An 18,880-nucleotide genomic window follows, 5' to 3' on the forward strand; every position below is an offset into this window, starting at 1 on the left:
GTTCTCGCGGAAGCGCATCATTACCCGATGGATCATTTCTTGAGGAATTAAGGCAATTTCTTGTCTTATGGCTGCCTTCTTCTAAAGTCCGCGGACGATGTGTGAAAAGTCTCGCTTTCAGGTAACCCCAAAGAAAAAAGTCGCAAGGCGACAAATCAGGCGAACGTGGCTGCCAGCCAAGATCACTCCGTAAAGACACCACTTTGTTTAGGAACATTTCTTGAAAAAGATTTAGTGAACGACGCGTTGCGTGCGATGTAGCACCATACTGTTGGAACCAAAGATGTTCTCTTTGATCGTTGTTCAACTCGTTCGATTTTGGACGCAGGAAATTGTTAAGCATATCAAAATATCGGTCTCCGTTGACTGTTACCGTTATTCCATCTTCTTCGAAAAAGTAAGGACCCCACACGCCGAACTCCGAGATTGCATACCAGAAGATGACTTTTGGACTGTGAAGAGGTCGGTCATGAAGTTCCTGTGATTTGCTGACCAATAACGGAAGTTTTGCTTATTTACGGTACCCGAGTGGTGAAAGTGAGCTTCATCACTAGACATGAATACAGCGCCTCCGAGAATGTTTTGAAGAATATCCCGGCATCAATTTGTACGGGTTTCAAAATCTCTTGCGCTTAATTCCTGCACTACAATCATTTTGTACGGACGCATTTGGAGTGAGTTGTGTAAAATTCTTCGAACACTTCTATCGGGAATTCTCAAAGTAGCTGCATGCTTACGAGCTGAACGCCTTGGAGACTGTTGTATGGAAACTCTTACTGCATTCACATTTTCCGGTGTTCTTACTGTCCTTGGTCGGCCAGTAGATTTTCTGTTAAGCGCAGAACCTGTTTCCCTGAAGTGTAAAACCCACCGACGCGTCGCTATTACAGATTCCCCATTTCTAATAAACTCGACAACGAAAGCACGATGCACTCCGCTCCAAGCCATGTCGATAACTGAAAATTGCATACTTTTGTCTGCCTAACGCGAGTGCGTTCACAGTGTTACCGGTTTTACAAACCGAACAACCACTATTTGAAATCCTGCCTACCTTTTTGCCGCACCCTGTATATTAGCTTGGCTTTTGACGGCAATTATCGAAAAAACTTGCCGACGGCAATAAGACACCTAGCCAATCCTACAATTCCTAAGTCGTTGTTGTAGGACAGATACGGACTTTAAAGGTTTTAAGGTTTTATTGTTTATTTATGCATAATAATATCGCATTAGTAATAATATCAGCTCTGATAGTGTGCGTTATCCATTACAATGACACTGTTATCAGGAATATTTCTTAAAAGATAAACGATAGCCCAAGCTTAGAGTCCTCAAGATTCTTGGCAGATAACACCAAGCAATTTAGCATAATTCCTCTTTTCCGCTTTCCTTTATTTTAATGTGCGTTTGTCTGACATTTTAACCGAAATTGCATCATGTGTATCGAATCAAGTTTAATCTAGGTAAATTATACAACTGTTGTGGGATTGATACTTTTTCATTTCCTGAAGGTAAATAAATCACCAAGTGCGCAATCTGCGCACCATTCCATTAACACTTGTTTTTTGTCTATTTTGCTAACCTTATTAATAATTGGTTTCAACTTCTAGCTTTTTTCCAGTTAATCCAAAGTAAGATAAAGTTAAAATATTTTTTATCATATATTTATCATATTTTATTCACTATTGTCCAGATGGTGATATTGAAAATCACTAATTAATAATTTATTGTTATTGTAGGAGGATTCTTTTAAAGCTTTTTTACAATTTGTTTTGGGTCTAGTGACGAGTGATTTGGACTCAACATAAAGGAACCATTAATGACAACTTAGTAAGAACCTTTTTCGAAACACGCGGTAAAACAACTGTCACGATAGTAACATACGTTGGAGGTATAAGATTTGCTGGAAGTAGTCTTTAAAAACAACAGCATTCATGTCCCCGTGACACTCTACAGTACATTTTGATTGAAATGCTAGTAAGCCACCAGCGACAAAACCTTTTTTACTACCAATGTGATAAATAATTAATCTTTTTCCTTTCCCCAAGGATGTGTTACTCCTGTGGACCATTCTACCATTTAAGTATTTATCCCGTCACCTTTTACCAGATCACTTCGTCTTTCTCCATTAAAAGTGATTTTCTGATTAAAGTTTTTCCGTAACCTAAAAATAATTTCCTTAAAAGTTTTCCACAAAACCCATGACTGGAACGAAATCAACCACTTGCGTCAAACTATAATTCTAATTTTAAATAATAAAGCAAAGGTAGGTCAACCACTTATCCGTCTACCTGCCACACTCGGGACCCCTGACAATCATCGTAGGCGCTATACTACGCTTATGGAGTACGGTTAAAATACTAAGTTCTACAGTTCAATAATACCTTATACTAGGGCTGCTACTTATACCTCTGGCCTAATAAAGAAAAAAACAAATATTTATCATAGAACTTGGTCTTATTATTCAAATATTATTATATAAATTCCCCATGAAGATCAATGCACTTTTGCATTAATTGGAAGCTCTGATTGAGTTAGTTTCAAAACATGCGTTTTGAAAGCACCAACCGCTTCTTCGGAAGTAGAGAATCGTTGATCACCTAACTTTTTTTTTAATGATTGGGAATAAAAAGAGAAGTCATTAGCTGCCAAATCAGGGCTTCACGGCGGATGGCCGGAGAATTCGATGCTTTGGCTGGTTATTTTGACTTCTGGCAAACAAATGGTTGTCGCTACATGACCTGTAATACCGAATAAACAGGCAACCAGTTTCTCCGATGTGCCTCTTGTTTAAGGCTCATATGCTGAGATCCATAATTCGCCAGCTGTGAGGATGTTAATGAAGCACTATGTTGATACATCTCAACATTGCATCACTCGCCACAAGCTTTTTTGAGCGTTTGTCAAATTATCCGGAATCCAACGCGAACAAATCTTCAACAAATGATCATGCAATATCTTATTGATTCTTGTCGTACTAATGCCCAAGGATCTCTCAATCTCACGATATGTTACATGAAGATCTTGCATTATCAGTACATGATTAACGTTCGAGCTGACGTCGACGATGATTGAATTCGTTATACCAATTTTTCACAGTGCTGTAAGATAGATCGCCATATAAAGAATCAAGTTCATCGATGCATTCCTTTGTTGATAATCCACGTCGAAAGTTATGAAAAATATTGGGTGATGCCTAGGTCAGAAATATAAGTAGCAGCCCGCGTATCTCTCTCCAATTAAAGAACAGTCTCGTCCCTGTTCCTATTACTTACGTATGAATAAATTATTGATTGTTGGGTTTATCCAGTTACAATAAGTATGAAAGTCATAATTACTTTTTGGGGGAGGATCCGTCAAAAACCAAGACTGTATATTTCGAGACACACCGTAATCGCGAAATGAGCACTAAAACTTGCGTTTCAGATACGGCAACAGATCCTGGCCCGACATACAGTTCCATATGGCGCCGGCCAGTATCAATTCCGACGGAGGTGCCAGAGTACGCAAAGTACTGGGCTTAACCGATGAACTATACGAGACGGTTTACAAACCGATAGCTAATAAAGATGTTTACACGCTTATGCCGTTACTATTACGACCCAGGAGCAAGGGGTGGGTGAGACTCAGGAGTAGGAACCCGTTCGATGCTCCCATCGTAAACGCGAACTATTTCGATGACCCGTTCGACGTGAAAACTTTGGTCGAAGGTGCCAAGATAGCGGTCAGAATCAGCGAAGCGAAATCTTTCAAGAAATTCGGCTCCAGACTTCACACCATACCGCTGCCGAATTGCAAAAACATCGAGTTCGGGTCCGACGAGTATTGGGAGTGTCACATGAGGACGATTTCGATGACTGTCTACCATCCAGTGGGCACTTGCAAAATGGGACCCGCGTGGGATCGCGAAGCGGTTGTCGATCCGAGGTTGAGGGTGTATGGGGTGGCTGGATTGCGAGTGATCGATGCCAGTATCATGCCCACGCTGACCAGCGGGAATACCAATGCTCCCGTAATAATGATCGGAGAGAAGGGCGCGGATTTGATTAAAGAAGATTGGCTGGGTAGAAAGGGTTATCATAATCGACTCGTCAAGGGATTCGAGATTTAGAACATCCAAGTGGACGTTCGTGCCTCAAGTTAGTGCCATAAACGCGTGCTTATACCGAGTGCCTAGTTCAATAAGAACTTTTTATGCTATAGCTCCCGATATAATGAAATTATATTGTTATTAACAAAGCAGATGTAAAGTAGCATTTATGTGTGGAAATATCTGGGACGCGAGCGAATGTGTATTTTTAGTTGTAAATTATTGAGGCTGTCTCCTCTTTAAAGGTCGACTATCATCCCAGCCATAATAATCTACGCAGTATTCTGCCAAGTTCTATAGCAATGAAGTGTGCCTTCTCCCCGCACTTTTTTCCATTGTATTACGAATTGTAGCATGTGGTACGTTTCTCCGTAAATAACGTGACAAAGGTAAGCAACTTTCCTTTGTTTTACGATGTCCACAAGCTCTCTTTCTTTTTAAAGTCGCTTCAATGTATCTGCATTTGTTGCTCTTTCTACCAAACTCCACGAATGTGTCTATATAGCCACATTTCGAATGCCTGGAGACTTTTTCAGTCATCTTCGTTCGGTGTCCATCACTAAGTAGAGAAAGATTGAGAAATCAGTCTGATGTTTATATTTATAGAACAAAATACGCACATTTGTAAATGCAGCTCTAGTTTCCGGATCTTATTTCACGCGATTGTGCTCCAGATATTATTCTTATTACCGGTTTAGAAAAATGCTACCATGTGCCAAAAGAAGCACAAAAAATATAATGACATCTTACTATGGTAAATGAGGTAAACCTTGGTTTGGCAATGAAAAAATGTAAAAATATTAACAGACCTTAATAATTCTCAGATAAGAACTGTATATTAGCAAATGTTTTCAATTGTAATTTTTTAGACTAAAAAAATATTTGGTCGGTGTTTCTATGTTAATAATTTGGCTCACCAGCCAGGGTACGACACCCAGTATCTCCTACTTGTTCCTAGGTTTGTCGTTTGAGATTTATTTACTATTGCACGACGTAATCGAAACGTTATTTGAACTGATTATTGTCAGATATTTTTCGGAGAAATGAAACCAGTGCAGTAGTAAAAACAAGATATTGAGTCGACTTTAGGAAGATATTTTTAAACAATTTGAGTCCAAATCATAGAACAGGCGAGTCTTCCTTTACCGTATTTTAAGTCTAATAACTTTTTAAAGTACGATCTGATAACCGAAGAAAATTGACCGATATCTTTAGCACAGAAACTTTTTCTACGTTTCCTATTCCTTAATAGCTATCCAATAAACATTTCATTTAAATACATAGCACGTGCGTAATGACCATATTAAAACTTCGAAAAACTCACATATCAACACAGTAGACACACGACATAATCAAAGTTTCATTGCCCGAAATGATCACGTAGCCCGCAACAATCTAATTGATATACCGCTCCCGCAAAAGAGTTACGTTGATAACAATCCAGTTATTTCCACGTAAACCGTTACGCTTTCGGTAGGCCTTCATTTTAAGACGAAGCTCACAAGGAAAAAATTAAATGGAAAAACCAATTGTTAGAATTTACTATGTTTTAGTATTATTGATAAGGAAGTGAACGGCTGGGCATCTATGCAATATTGATTAGAAGTAATTTTTGATGATTGTAAGGATTTTGAATGTAAATACAAAAAGGAATGACAAAACTGTAGTTGTACCAAATTTTATATTTTTTGATATCCTTATTATACACGTTGAAATAGATAATAATATTGTTCCTCTAGGACGGCAAAAACTTATCACTCCTGCTGATACACCGGCAGAATTACCACAAATTGTTTGATATTTGTTTGCAGAAAAGTATTGCCTTTTAGTTTTTTTGTAATGTTTATCAATTTTTTTTTTATCCGCAAAAAACTATAGGTCGATACTTTTTCTCCAATAAACTAATTGGTACATGACCACGCTTTAAATCAATGAAAAGAAATTTTAAGCATTAAAAAAAAGTATTAATAAAAAACAAAGGGAAAATTTTTTTCACTCCAACTAATTACTTTTGTTTCTCAATCTTGTTCGTAAAATGAGAGTTTTTTTAATGTCTTTAATACTCCTTAATCGACTTAGTTGAAAATTGGCAGGTGGGGAGATTGAACATGGAAAAAAATTAAACTTTAGTAATTTTTTAGTAATGAATAAATAAATAAAACGTAAATTTTCAATTGCGCAACATTTTGGTTATGAAATCAGATTAGGTTCCACCCCTTTCGATTTACCAAAAAGCACTATGTATATTGAAATTGAGACAATACACTGCTCGCAATTAACGGAGCCGTTACTCTTTTCAATCGTCACGCAACTGTCCAATCCCTGAAATTTTAAATTCAAAGTCATAACTGTTTGTTGTTATTTTAATTTTAAGCAACCGTATTAGAATTTTCGCCGATTAATGGACGTTTTTAGGCTGAATTGTTATATAAATTAATGCAAATATTCCGCTGTTTATGTAATGGACTGGGTAAAAATAAAAGACCGTTTTCTTTTTGGAATTATTCAAGCTGGGTTTCAATACTATCACTACCAGATTATTAAAAACCCGTTTGACCTGGATTTGCGACTAATTGGTTCGTTTTATTTAAGAGAAAACAATATATGACACGCGCTTTAATAATTTTGGTCTGTTCTGGATTTGCCGGAATCGGATTTGAGTAAAAGACTCCGAAAAAGGTTACATTTTGGAGGGTAAAAAACATAGGTAACAACAATACGTTTAATTTCACTTAAAGGATAAATAATAATGTAATGTTTTTCTGGCTCATCACTCATCGGCGCAAGTCAATTTTTAAAAAATCAAAAACTGGTTTTACAAATATCCTAATACCGAAAAAATATCCAAGAACTAATAGAAAAACGATACAAGTAGGCGGAAAAGGAAGAAAATATCGAATAGCGGAAAAATTACACGGAGACAAATATTTTTGCTCTTACTTAGCTACAGTAAGTATAAGTAAGTAATTTTCAATTAAGTTACTTTTTAGTTTGAATACTGGCTGCAAATTAACACAAAAAACACCAATACCTTGAAATTTCAGTTGGTGCAAACTATACAATGGGGGCTAAATGATAAAATAGAAAATGGAAAATAAAATAAACCCCATTTTCAATAAAAATTCCCAATTTAAGCATTTCGTTTTGATGAGTTCTCATTACTTTTTTCTAGTTTTATAATTGCCATTGATTAGGAATTACGTGGGCGTTTCAAAAATATACATATAATTTATTGAAAACAAAATTAATATCAATTAAATATTCAGTTCATCTACATGAAATTATCTTAGTAAAATAAAACATTTTGAAAGGGGGGGGGGGGGGAATTTAAAATTTTTTTGTCATTTAAAATTATCATAATTGGGTCCTTTTTAAACGCTTTGGAAGGTAAAATTGCGATTTACGACGGCTCCGTTGCAGAATCGATCTTGTTTTCTAAACTTTGTCTTGCGTAAAACTTCATGACAAAATTGGGACCACGAAAAATTTTTGTATTCCACAGAATATCCCAAATCTTGTGTATAGGCTCTTTAATGCCTTCAATATAAAAGGTACTGCACATGTTTGAAAAACTCACCATTATTGCCAATTATAATAAAAAAATTTAAAAAAATATGGTCCAATAACTTTTTGACCTGACGTGGTATATTTATTCTGACAGCGACACCGAATTGAGCGAGGAAATTTATGCAACAATTAACGTAACCTTCGAAGGATAAAATGTCACATTTATACCTAATAAAACCGCATCTTTCTCTCTTTAAAGATAAGTAAGATACTCCCTGCGTAAAAGTGTCGAAAATAAACATAGAAATTTAATTTATTCAAAAGCGAAACCGTGAGCTAAAATCATCTTCAGGGTTTCTTCTAGCCACCATTAGGTAGTTCTTTCCATGGCGCCTTCATATAAATTGTTTTCTTTCTTTAATCTCTAAAATCATCTCCCATAATATATAAACGGTATATCTGGACATCATGTAGGTGTAATTACAATTCTTAAATTCTAGAATAGCGGTTGATTGCAAGTTACATGACAAAATCTTCTGAAACGCATGGAAGAATTTCAGTTTCAATAAATGTAGCACACAAAACTAGGAAAAGGCAAGATACTTAAGTAAATGCGTTTTTTTTCAAACTGAGAGAAAACATGATAAATATTGGCCGCTTAATATTGTTATATACAACAGGATTTAAAGTGGAATAAACTAATACAGGTTTGCTGACATCAGGAAATCGTATCTGTGCTACACATTTTAGGAGTAACAGCTTGTGTTTAAGAATCTATTAATTACACACCGCTTAGAGGCCCGTTACATAAAAATATCGTTCAAAGCATTTAGCATTTAACTTATCGACTACCATAATCAGTTGATCAGCGCTGCAATATTTGATCCAGTTGTGGGAGCTACGATTAAACATAATTAAAACTAATAAAAAATGAGTAAATTTACATATCCCTTTGTAAACGTATTTCATAATCTACTCAAAGAGTTACGTAAAAATACGGCGACACGGAGACATTATAATAATGTACTACCCACGTCTAATTTGAGAGTATCAAAGGTCATTTATACGCCACGACCTTTGTCAGTTCGTCACTTGCCCACAAAACGATCGTAGAACAAAATATATTCAAAAAATATCTACCGAAAAGCTTTTTACACGAAAACAAAACTTTTTTCAAATAAAACGAGGACTTTCGAGAAAACAAAAGCAAAAAATTTAGGTTTGACTTTTGGCTACATCATTTGATTTTGATGTTAAAAAACAACTTAAAACCAGTTACATGCGCCTTAAGAACATTTACAGATTAAAGCAATTTTCAAATCCAAAATAAAAACATTTTCTCTGCAACGCCGTAATTCTTAGCAAACTAAAACGTCAATACAAAAATTGCAAAACTCTTGTATGCGTTTTGCGTTTTTGTAAACCGGCTTATCCTGATGAGATGTTTCAACTTCTTCCATATTCCCAAAGAACAAGATACAACCTTACATTGTTACAGAACAAAATCTACTTTTAGAAAAATAAATTTAAATATTCAATAACCTTTTTTTATGTATCTTTAGTGTTATGTGTATGACTTTTGGTTAGTTTGGATCTCCTTTTTCTCCGATTGTTTCTCTTCCTTTGGGGCAAACTTCCTTTCAGTCATGCTTCAAGCAGTGACAAATTGAACTTTAATGGCAATATACTTACCACAATATCCTTTTTTTACATTCCTTTTCTCCTACAAATAACAAATAAATAAATAATAAATAAATAAACAAACTCTACGGCCTTCTCGCTAACATTTTTCTTTTAGAAAGGTGTTGGTGAAGGGTTATTATAATCGACAATGGGTCATTTTTGTCAAAATTTGATTTGCGATATAATTCATGAAATTATATTGTATTTTTTTGACAAATAAAGGATATAATGTTATTATTAATATCACTATATCGTGTTCACTATAGCCGCCGATAATTAAAGAAGACAAAAGACACCCCGTTTTCCAATTGTTGTGGTCAGATCATACAGTTCAAACGGAGGGTCGCAAATTTCATCCCAGTTTTATTTCAGCACTTATATTATCACTTGTTTCTATCTTTAGAAAGGGCGTCAAAATGGATAACCACATAATTACGGATTAACCTGATTTTTCGTTCGTTTTTACATTTTATTCACATATTGTTTTAAATTTTGGTTTAACTGGTTAGTTATGTACACGATATACAAAAAACAATAGGACCAGAAGAAGCGGCGAAGGCGTATATATTTTTAAATAATGCCAAGAAAAAATGAAATAATTATAAAAGCAATGAGTAACAGGAACAGAAGCAAAAAGCATTTTTGTATTTACACATTTTACTATTTTTTGTTTTAGTTTTTGAACATCGTAAACTATTAAAATGGCAAGTAAAAAATCTGTCATCTTTAACAATAAGTTTATGTATGTATGTATGTATGTATAAAAAATATATATCACTTCGCCTATATCAAATGATGAAAGAACGAATAAATTTAAGTGCAGAAAAAAATGAACAACAAAAGCCAGGTTAATATTTCTAAAAGCTGATTCAGACTTTAAGGCACAAACTGAAATGGGCGACAGAATAATATAATCATGGCTCAGATCTCGATCATTAGCGCATCTAGGGGGGTTCAAAAATTAGTTATTTTTTTATATTGATAAAAATAACTCGCTCACTTTTAAAGACATTCATTTGAAATTTGGTGTTATTAATAATTCCTGGAAAATCATCATTTTAAGCAATTTAAGGATTTTTAAAATCTGCAGGTCTGCCTTTGAGAATGGAATGGATTGGGTAACTCGTTCAATTTAGAATCCGGAATCCTTTTCGGAAGATGCCATAGGTTCACTACGAAAAGGCCGCCGGATAAAAAAAAAACTTATACTACTAATAAGGTATCACCCTATAGATTTTAAAAAATCTGTAAAATGCTTGAAACGATTATCTAGAAAGTAGTAACCACGACAAGTTTTAAATTGATATCTTTAAAAGTGAGTGAGATATTTAAATTAAAAAAAAAAACTAACAAAACTTTGCTTAAAAGATTAGATTTATTACCCATTTAAATTTGTGTCATAAAACCTTAATAACTCCGTATTGTACTCTTGCAAAAATAAAATTATTGTTAAAGCAGTTTTTCTTTTATTTTGCCGCTGAATATGTGCAAATCAGGATTAAAATCTAGGCAAAAGGTGTCGTTCCAAATTTACCGAAATGCCATACCGAGTAACAACGTTTTATCATTAGCGGCGATCCAATTTCCTCGAGAATGTAGTAATGTATTCCTTAATAACGTACACAACAATATCTGTGATCGACAATTTTGCCGTTAAACGTATGAAAAGCGAACCCACTCTCGTACTTTCGTTTCATTACGACTCAAATAATATTTTCCGACAATTTTGTCCTTATCAGTAAAGGGTAAGTCAGGCGTGCGCGGGTCGGGGCCTTCAGTGTTTGAGATTTGATTGAAATTGTGATGCTATGCCCCACTATCGCTGAATTTTCAGTGAAATTTTCATAGTGCAAAATGATCAGGTAAGAAAATGTTTTCTCTATTTTTTTCCTGTATTGCGATGAAAGTATAGAAAATTTTTTTTTTCTCAAAGATTGCTAATTTATCTATTCCAATGATTCGATTATCCAGATTATTTTAGTTAGCAGAGTAATTGGTAAAGAAGTTCGTTGATATAAAAAGATACTGGGTGTTAGGAAGAATGTTAAAATTAGATATGTGTTGATGATTTAACAAACTGTTCCACAGAAATCACAGGAACAGTTATATACCGTTAGTTTTTTGATTTGTGTAAAGATACCCAATAAAGGGCGCAATGCGCTGTCTTTCTAACAGACAGATAGAAATGCTAGAAAGCTCTCTGGTGTAACTTTTAAACAAAGAAGTTATCCGTGCCCGAGAAAACCGCATTTTCACTATTACTATAATTTTATCACTAAAAGTTTTGGCGCAGTTCAATAACTTAGCTGGCTTTGTTGAGTATCATTCACTTTTAAAGTAAACAATGCCTTATTTTAATTAATTTTTTATTGACGGGGTGAACTGTCAAAAGTTAATATTTTTGAAAAAAAATTATTAGTTTTAATTTTATCATTTCTATTATAAAGAAAAGTTGTCTTGTTTATTAAAAAAAAAGTAAAATTTTAATAAACAAAAAAACAAGTAAATTTTTAATATATATATTATTATAATCACATCCAAATGGGCAAAGATAATAACTACTGTGATGGGGATAAAATCATCAGGGGGCAAGCTCAAGCCCTTCTTCCACCTCCATGAGCTTCGTTGCTACTAGTTTTTTGAAGAACCCTGTATAACATTGGATAAAAAATTAATTAGATTCTTTCATGAAATTCGTTCATATGAGTAGTTCTAAATGCGAATATGGTTTTCGGTTTGTGAAAACGTCCAAACTAATTAAAAAAAAAAGCTGCGGTAGATTATGTGCGTGATATGTACAATTTACGTCAGCTATATTGCTTTTACCATTAAATAAAAAATTCTATTTTACCGATGTTTAGTAACATTTCCTGTTCCTGATGTATTTTAAACCGCATCTATTTGTGGCATCATAAATAAATTATTTGAATTCGATGACATTTTCTCTACAGTACACGAAACGTGACTGAAAATATATACAGGGTATTTCCAAATGCAGAAATGTTCAACAACCTATATCGTTTTTTATTTTGTTGTTAACATAGACAGTAAGCCAAGACAGAAGTGGAAACACCAAAAAATTGTTAAGTTTTGATTGAAGTAAAATAAATCACTTCTACGATGTTACTGACAACTTTCATTCTCTCTCATATTCTCTCGTTTGCGATTCTGTCTAAACTAGACACTCGCCACACCTCTGAGCCTATCACGATGGCATTATATACGTTTTTTCCTGTGATCTGATATTTCTAGATCAAAGTCTTAACCTTCCTGTCCTTGCTGATGAGTAATTCAATTTTCAATTTTTACTTCTAGGTGCTGGTTACCTGTCCACCAACACACATATATTTGGTCTTTCAGAAATATAGAGTATGGAGATGAAAAACATCTCTTGCGCTAGTTCTTAAGAATTTAGTGTTAAGCAGCGATAGTAGTTTGTCCAATTTTAATTTTACCAGGACAATTATTGCAAAGCTGTAGGACTGTCTTTAATTGCGTTATTTTATTGGACTTCTATTGATTTCTTACCAGAGTTTCTTAGTTTGCACAATATCATAGGCTAACAAAGTATTTTTCTCGATGGCCAGAGAGAGTTAAGATTAATTGAGAGTAAGCGAGAGAGTGAGTGAGATTAAATTTTTGAGTATTTTGCATCATCTATGACGCAGAAACCTTTTCTTCCTTTTTCTTTATGAGTACCATAAAGTACTAGGAACTCGGGACCACTAGGCTTCCCAGTTTTCATAGTTTACTAAATAATTTACTCTGACCCTCGGTACACACTGTTTTACTTAGTTTGTTTTTTATGCTAGGTGACATCGATAATGGGTATATAGTAAAAAGGGTTCGGTATGCAAATAAGCAAAGAAAAATCTTGATGATAATCAACTAACGTTTTCCTCAAATGTCAACGACTCATTACAACTTCCCGCCCGAAGCGACTTCAATCAATCACACTCGACGAAGAAAGAAATCGCATTTTTTACAAAAATGCAGGAGCCACTTCTCCATGAAGGCCGAGTGAACGGAATATTTTTTCTAAAATAATTTCCTCGACTAATTCGCATAAATAAAAATTAGATTAGACGTAAATATATAGAGCGACAATTCATTGCGTTACCGACTTATATGGAGAAATTAGAAAACCGGGCAAAACCATCCGAGGGCGAAGCTTTGAAAATCGCAATTTTGCCGCCACATCAAATTAAGTACGAAATGTCATTAAGCTTCGGCGCTCGGGTGTGAAAAGTTTTGCGCAAATCCAAACCGCCAATGTCAGTAAGTTTGCCAAGAATCTGATCTTAATTAATTTTTAAATATTGATCGGCAGTTATTAACTTAGTGGTCGTGACTGTTTATCGACGTTTTGACTCTACTTTTTGGTGATACGTTCAAGGTAGATATTGAATTTTACATTATACTAAATTTAACATAAAAGATATAATGTTTTAACACAAAAGGGCCTTTTCATATAACAATGAAATAAGTTCATTTTTAACGAAAATAGTACATTTCTTAGAAAACTTCAAATTTCGTAATAGTGGCCGTCCGGTAAAGAAAAAACCACTAAACCACCAAGTCATTAAAAAATAAAGAAGCAATATTTTCTGAGAACGAAAAGCCAACTTAGGTTTACAAATCTTTCCACCTGGGTTAAAACTACTTCTATTGTTTAAACTATGTATAGGAATGTTTTCTTTTTTTTTCAAAATTTAACACAACTTCTAAAAATAAATAAATTGATTTAATACGAAAACAAAGATACTACAGCAAATATGTTAAATTCATTAAAATACAGGGCCGACCAACCTCCATAAGCAACTCAATTATTTTGAGATTTTTGTAAGTGTAAGGTAGCCATAAAATATCACAATACATACACATATATATGAAAAATCGACAATAGCCTTGGAATTGTCAAACAATAAAGAAAAAAATTAAGAGGGATAAAAATTATTCACATGAAATTCTAAAGAAATGTTTATTAAGAGTGCGGACGGATTAAAATGCAAATATTTCTACAAAACACAGTTTCTATTCGTACAAATTTTCTCAGATTCAGATTCAGGGTGGTAAGTCAGGATATGTCTGGTAAAAATGTTCGCAAATTAATTTCATTGAAAATACTATTTTAAAAACATATTTTTTACTAATTTTGTAAACACTCTGCTACTAGCAAATTGTAGATAAACTTTCAGTTTTCTAAATATTCGACTAACCCAACATTAAGAATTGAAATTGTTCTTTGTTTCACGAATATACTCAAAAAAGAATTAATACTTAAACAGTCAGAAAGGGACAACGCAGAAAAAATGTATCAATATACAGGTTGTCCCAATTAAAAAATCAAAGTGGTTATTAGTGTTCGATACAAACGCTAACACTGCGACTCTTAAAATATTTTACATATAGAGGGGAGAATCAAAAACTCGTGCGACCAAATTTTCAGTTGGTTGCTACATCTCGCTTTTGCAAAACGTAAAATCGTGAGAAACCGTGTGTGAAAACAAAAATTATGTTATCGGAGCCATTTATTTGCATTGTGTTCGATGAGTTTAAGTTTAGGAGAACCAGGTATCGAATTTTTAAGTAAAATTATTACGATCACTTTCTAGAACTGTGTGTTGTCTGAATCAAACATCATATATATAATCAAATACATACTAGCAAGATTTCATTTTCGTTTCTACTATATTAAAAAACTTTTTTTAGATACTTCCTTATCGTTAATCCTTTGCCAATTCCCCTCCAAGCGTTGTTTCTGCCTCTGTCGGTATGTTAATTGAATGGTAAAATTAGGAGTGTGACAGTATGTTAGTTGTGCCAGATATCTAACTTTCTTAGTCCTTTGGTACCAAATTAAATTGGGGATATAATTTTGTTAATGTTATTTTTATTAATGGTTGAAGCAATAAAGCAATAAATATAAGCAATAAATATATATATATATATATATATATATATATATATATATATATATATATATATATATATATATATATATATATATATATATATATATATATATATATATATATATATATATATATATATATATATATATATATATATATATATATATATATATATATATATATATATATATGATAGTATGAACACAATCTATTGCAGGGTGCCAAAATAATCCCTTCTCTATCGGCTAGAAGCAATATTTCATGTTGAACTGACTTTAGTCTTTAAAAAACAAAATATACAATTAATACTTAACAAAAGAGGAAATAATGTTAAAGGTCTCATAAAATCGGTATTGAGTCCAGATTTCCTAGATCTGCGGCAACGAAAAGCAATAGCCATCCTTGCTTTTGATGCTATTATCGAACCCACATCTTTTGTCTTTTAATCTTAAAATGACGCGGTCCCAAAATTGTGTTCTTGTTTTTGCGACAGGTTGAAGAACTGGCCCTACTGAGACACAATGACTTTTGAAACCATCCTCTTCGCCACATCGACTGTACTAAAAACAGTCTCGCCAGCTGGATTCAGTCTCCTATTGATCCCATTGTTCCTCGGCAGCTTGCCTTACCTCAGCAGAGACCCGCACGATCCGGAATCTCTAATACACGACCAGAAAGATTTATACGAAGAGTACGATTTCATCGTCGTCGGTGGCGGCTCGGCAGGGGCAGTGGTTAGTAAGTCGCTTATAATCTAAGAGCTTGTGTATCCCCGTGTCAACACCGCCTCGTAGGTAGCCTCGAGACTGTCGGAGGTACCGGAATGGAAAGTCTTACTGCTGGAAGCTGGACCTGACGAAAATGTCATCACGGACGTGCCGGCTTTCGCAAACAACTTACAAATGTCCACACTGGACTGGAGGTACAAAACGGTGCCCATGGACAAGGCGTGTTTAGGTAACCGTTTTAAGAAGTGATAATGGCGGCACGATGATCCATGTTTTAGGAATGAAGAACAATCAGTGTGCCTGGACTAGGGGGAAAATACTTGGCGGATGCAGCGTATTCAATTACATGATTTACGTAAGAGGAAACAGGTTGGACTACGATTTGTGGGAACAGTTGGGTACTAAAATGGTGGCAAAGCATATTTAGCACCGTATAGTTGACTTTTTTTATTTAGGCAATCCGGGGTGGGGCTACGACGACGTGCTCAAATATTTCATAAAATCGGAGGACAATCGGAACCCTTATTTGGCGACATCACCCTATCACGGAACCGGAGGTCCCCTAACCGTCGACGACGCACCTTGGAGAACCCCGCTTATTCTAGGATTCTTGCAGGGAGGGAAAGAACTCGGCTACCCAATAAGGTAGTTTATTTTTCTGATAAGTATCTCCGAAACACCAAACTAATAACACGACAAAGGCGGTGACCAAGCAAAACCGGTTTTACTATGACTACTTGTGATTGTGTGATGAAGATAAGATTTGCAGCGTGTAGAATGCACACAACATTTACAACTGTCTTACAATAAAATAATGAAATTGACAAATCGAAATAATTAAAAGAAACGTCATAATATTTTTTGCACTAGCGCAAAAAGAACAATATTTTTGCAATAATGCAAAAACTAAAACATTTGGAGCTGTAAACTGTGCGAAAAGTATTAACTTTCTTCACGATAGAAGTTAAGTTTCACGGGTTTCTAAGTACAGCAAAAACTTTTTTCGAAGACCCCACTTTTATTTATTATAAACAAAAAATTTTCTTAGTGCTCAAAAATACAAACAATTAAACAACTTTTTATTAAGCAGAGTTTCGAGTTTTCACTAGACCCACAAAAGGTGATTTTAAAATATTTACGTTGTATCCTACAATTCAATTAACGATTAACGATATATTATCATTAGATTTTTCATATATATTTCAAAGACTCAAATGAAACTAACCAAGCTTAACAAGCAGTGAACTTTTATGCAAGGGATAATTCTAAAAACATGTGCCAAATATATTAATAAAGGTTTTTTACAAAACTTCTGGATTCCTCCTGCGTCGGTTTTTGCTGCGGAACTTGCTGACGTTTCGGCAGTTTCAGTCAAGCTCTGAAGAAGCCAACAAAACAACAAAATTAATAAAGGATTACTTAAAATAACTAAAATAAATTAATTAAATGAAAAAATATATATATTCTACCATGATGTTTGTGAATATCATATGTGTGTGTTCTGGTGTATGTCGTGATAAGGTAAAACGCCAAACGAAAATAAGCAGTCTCATCCTTTCGAAACTGAACATGCAAAGAGTATTTAGACGAGTATTTAGATGAGATTGATTACTATTGATTAATTGCTCTGTACAGGTGAACCGCAAGGCTCTAACATAGGACTTTCATTTTTGATGTTTGTTAACGTCCGAATTTATCAGATCGGTCATTGCGATCATTTAAAATTATTCCCAACAATAACCTCAATGAATTGCGGGGAGTTGCAGGATGACCTTCAGAAAAATAAGGCTTTGTGTATCACAAACAAATTGAAATGAAATGGGAGTAAATATAAGGTTATTATTGGTTGTTATATTTGACACTAAATTGATACCTATATCAGAAAGTTGAAGAAGGATCTAAAGCTTCTGGGTTTATTGTTAGACATTGCAAGAATTTTGCAAATATTAGTACCTTAAAAACTCTGTTCTACTCTCATGTTATGTCTAAGTTTGTGCGATACTTTCGTGTCCTTACTATCGACTGCATAAAGAAGCGATACAAAGAATACAAAGATATTTTTTTAAATATATGGCAAATCTTAGTCATAAGTCACTAGTAGACAGTGTTACATTGCACAAAGTTATTTGTTTCAATCTAAAATACAAATTTAATCTCATTCATATGGTACATTTTGTCCACTTCTAAGTTTACTTTTGTTGCTTTCTTTTGCAAAGTTTTTCTTTTTTTTATTTAATTTAGCGTTATTATTAACAATTTAAAAATCTCCACTTTAAAATTGCATACAAAACAGATCTAAAATATTTATTAAATATTTCCAGTAACTTATTAATTATTATATTAGAAATGGTTGCATTGTTTCAGAGACGTAAATTCAGAAGAACAAGCAGGTTTTATGATGGCCCAAGGTACGGTTAGGGACGGGCGACGCTGTTCGACAGCCAAAGCTTATTTGAGGCCGGTCAAACTGAGGGAGAACCTCCACATAGCAATGAACGCTCACGTGACAAGGATAGTGATAAACCCCACAAGCATGAGTGCCCAAGGAGTCGAGTTTCTTAGAAATGGTAAGAAAAAAAAGATGCACAGCCTAGAACTCAGCGCATCAAATTCGTCTCACACAAAACTCCGAAATGAGACAGAGAGCTAAAAGCAAAACTAAAAAAAAAAAAACAAACTACAAACTAAGAATTATTAACTTTTTCCGTTTTCGTTTTACACGAAGCTGTGAACTAACATTATTCTAAAATTATTCCAATATCACTTAAATTATGTTGGAGATTTCATAAACAAGATATATTTAAATAACTTACGTGATGGAATTGTACTAATATGACTCGGTACAATTTAAAAGGTAGAATTTACGAGAAATCATTTAATAGTCCAAAAAGTAAAAATTTGATTACAAATTCAGAAATAGTATAATATTCAACAAGTTTGATAAAATCCATTTGGTCGCG

General features: G+C 34.1%; 2 protein-coding genes across 2 annotated transcripts in view; one reads left to right on the forward strand and one right to left on the reverse strand.

Annotated features, from left to right (window-relative positions):
* Positions 1-18,880, reverse strand: part of LOC132705902 (flotillin-2) — a 289,458-nt gene that overhangs the window by 162,482 nt on the left and 108,096 nt on the right. The window lies entirely within an intron of this gene.
* The window catches only part of LOC132706396 (uncharacterized), a 36,097-nt gene that overhangs the window by 12,160 nt on the left and 5,057 nt on the right, over positions 1-18,880 (forward strand). The window contains exons 9-14 of the mRNA XM_060677725.1: positions 3,424-4,106; positions 15,709-15,926; positions 15,987-16,149; positions 16,199-16,318; positions 16,376-16,565; positions 18,285-18,487. Coding sequence (XP_060533708.1) covers positions 3,424-4,106; positions 15,709-15,926; positions 15,987-16,149; positions 16,199-16,318; positions 16,376-16,565; positions 18,285-18,487 — 1,577 coding nt within the window. The remainder of the gene's footprint in view (positions 1-3,423; positions 4,107-15,708; positions 15,927-15,986; positions 16,150-16,198; positions 16,319-16,375; positions 16,566-18,284; positions 18,488-18,880) is intronic.

The sequence above is a fragment of the Cylas formicarius genome, unplaced genomic scaffold (genome assembly GCF_029955315.1).
Source record: "Cylas formicarius isolate icCylForm1 unplaced genomic scaffold, icCylForm1.1 PGA_scaffold_8__14_contigs__length_24414737, whole genome shotgun sequence".
In the NCBI taxonomy this organism is placed as follows: Eukaryota; Metazoa; Arthropoda; class Insecta; order Coleoptera; family Brentidae; genus Cylas; species Cylas formicarius.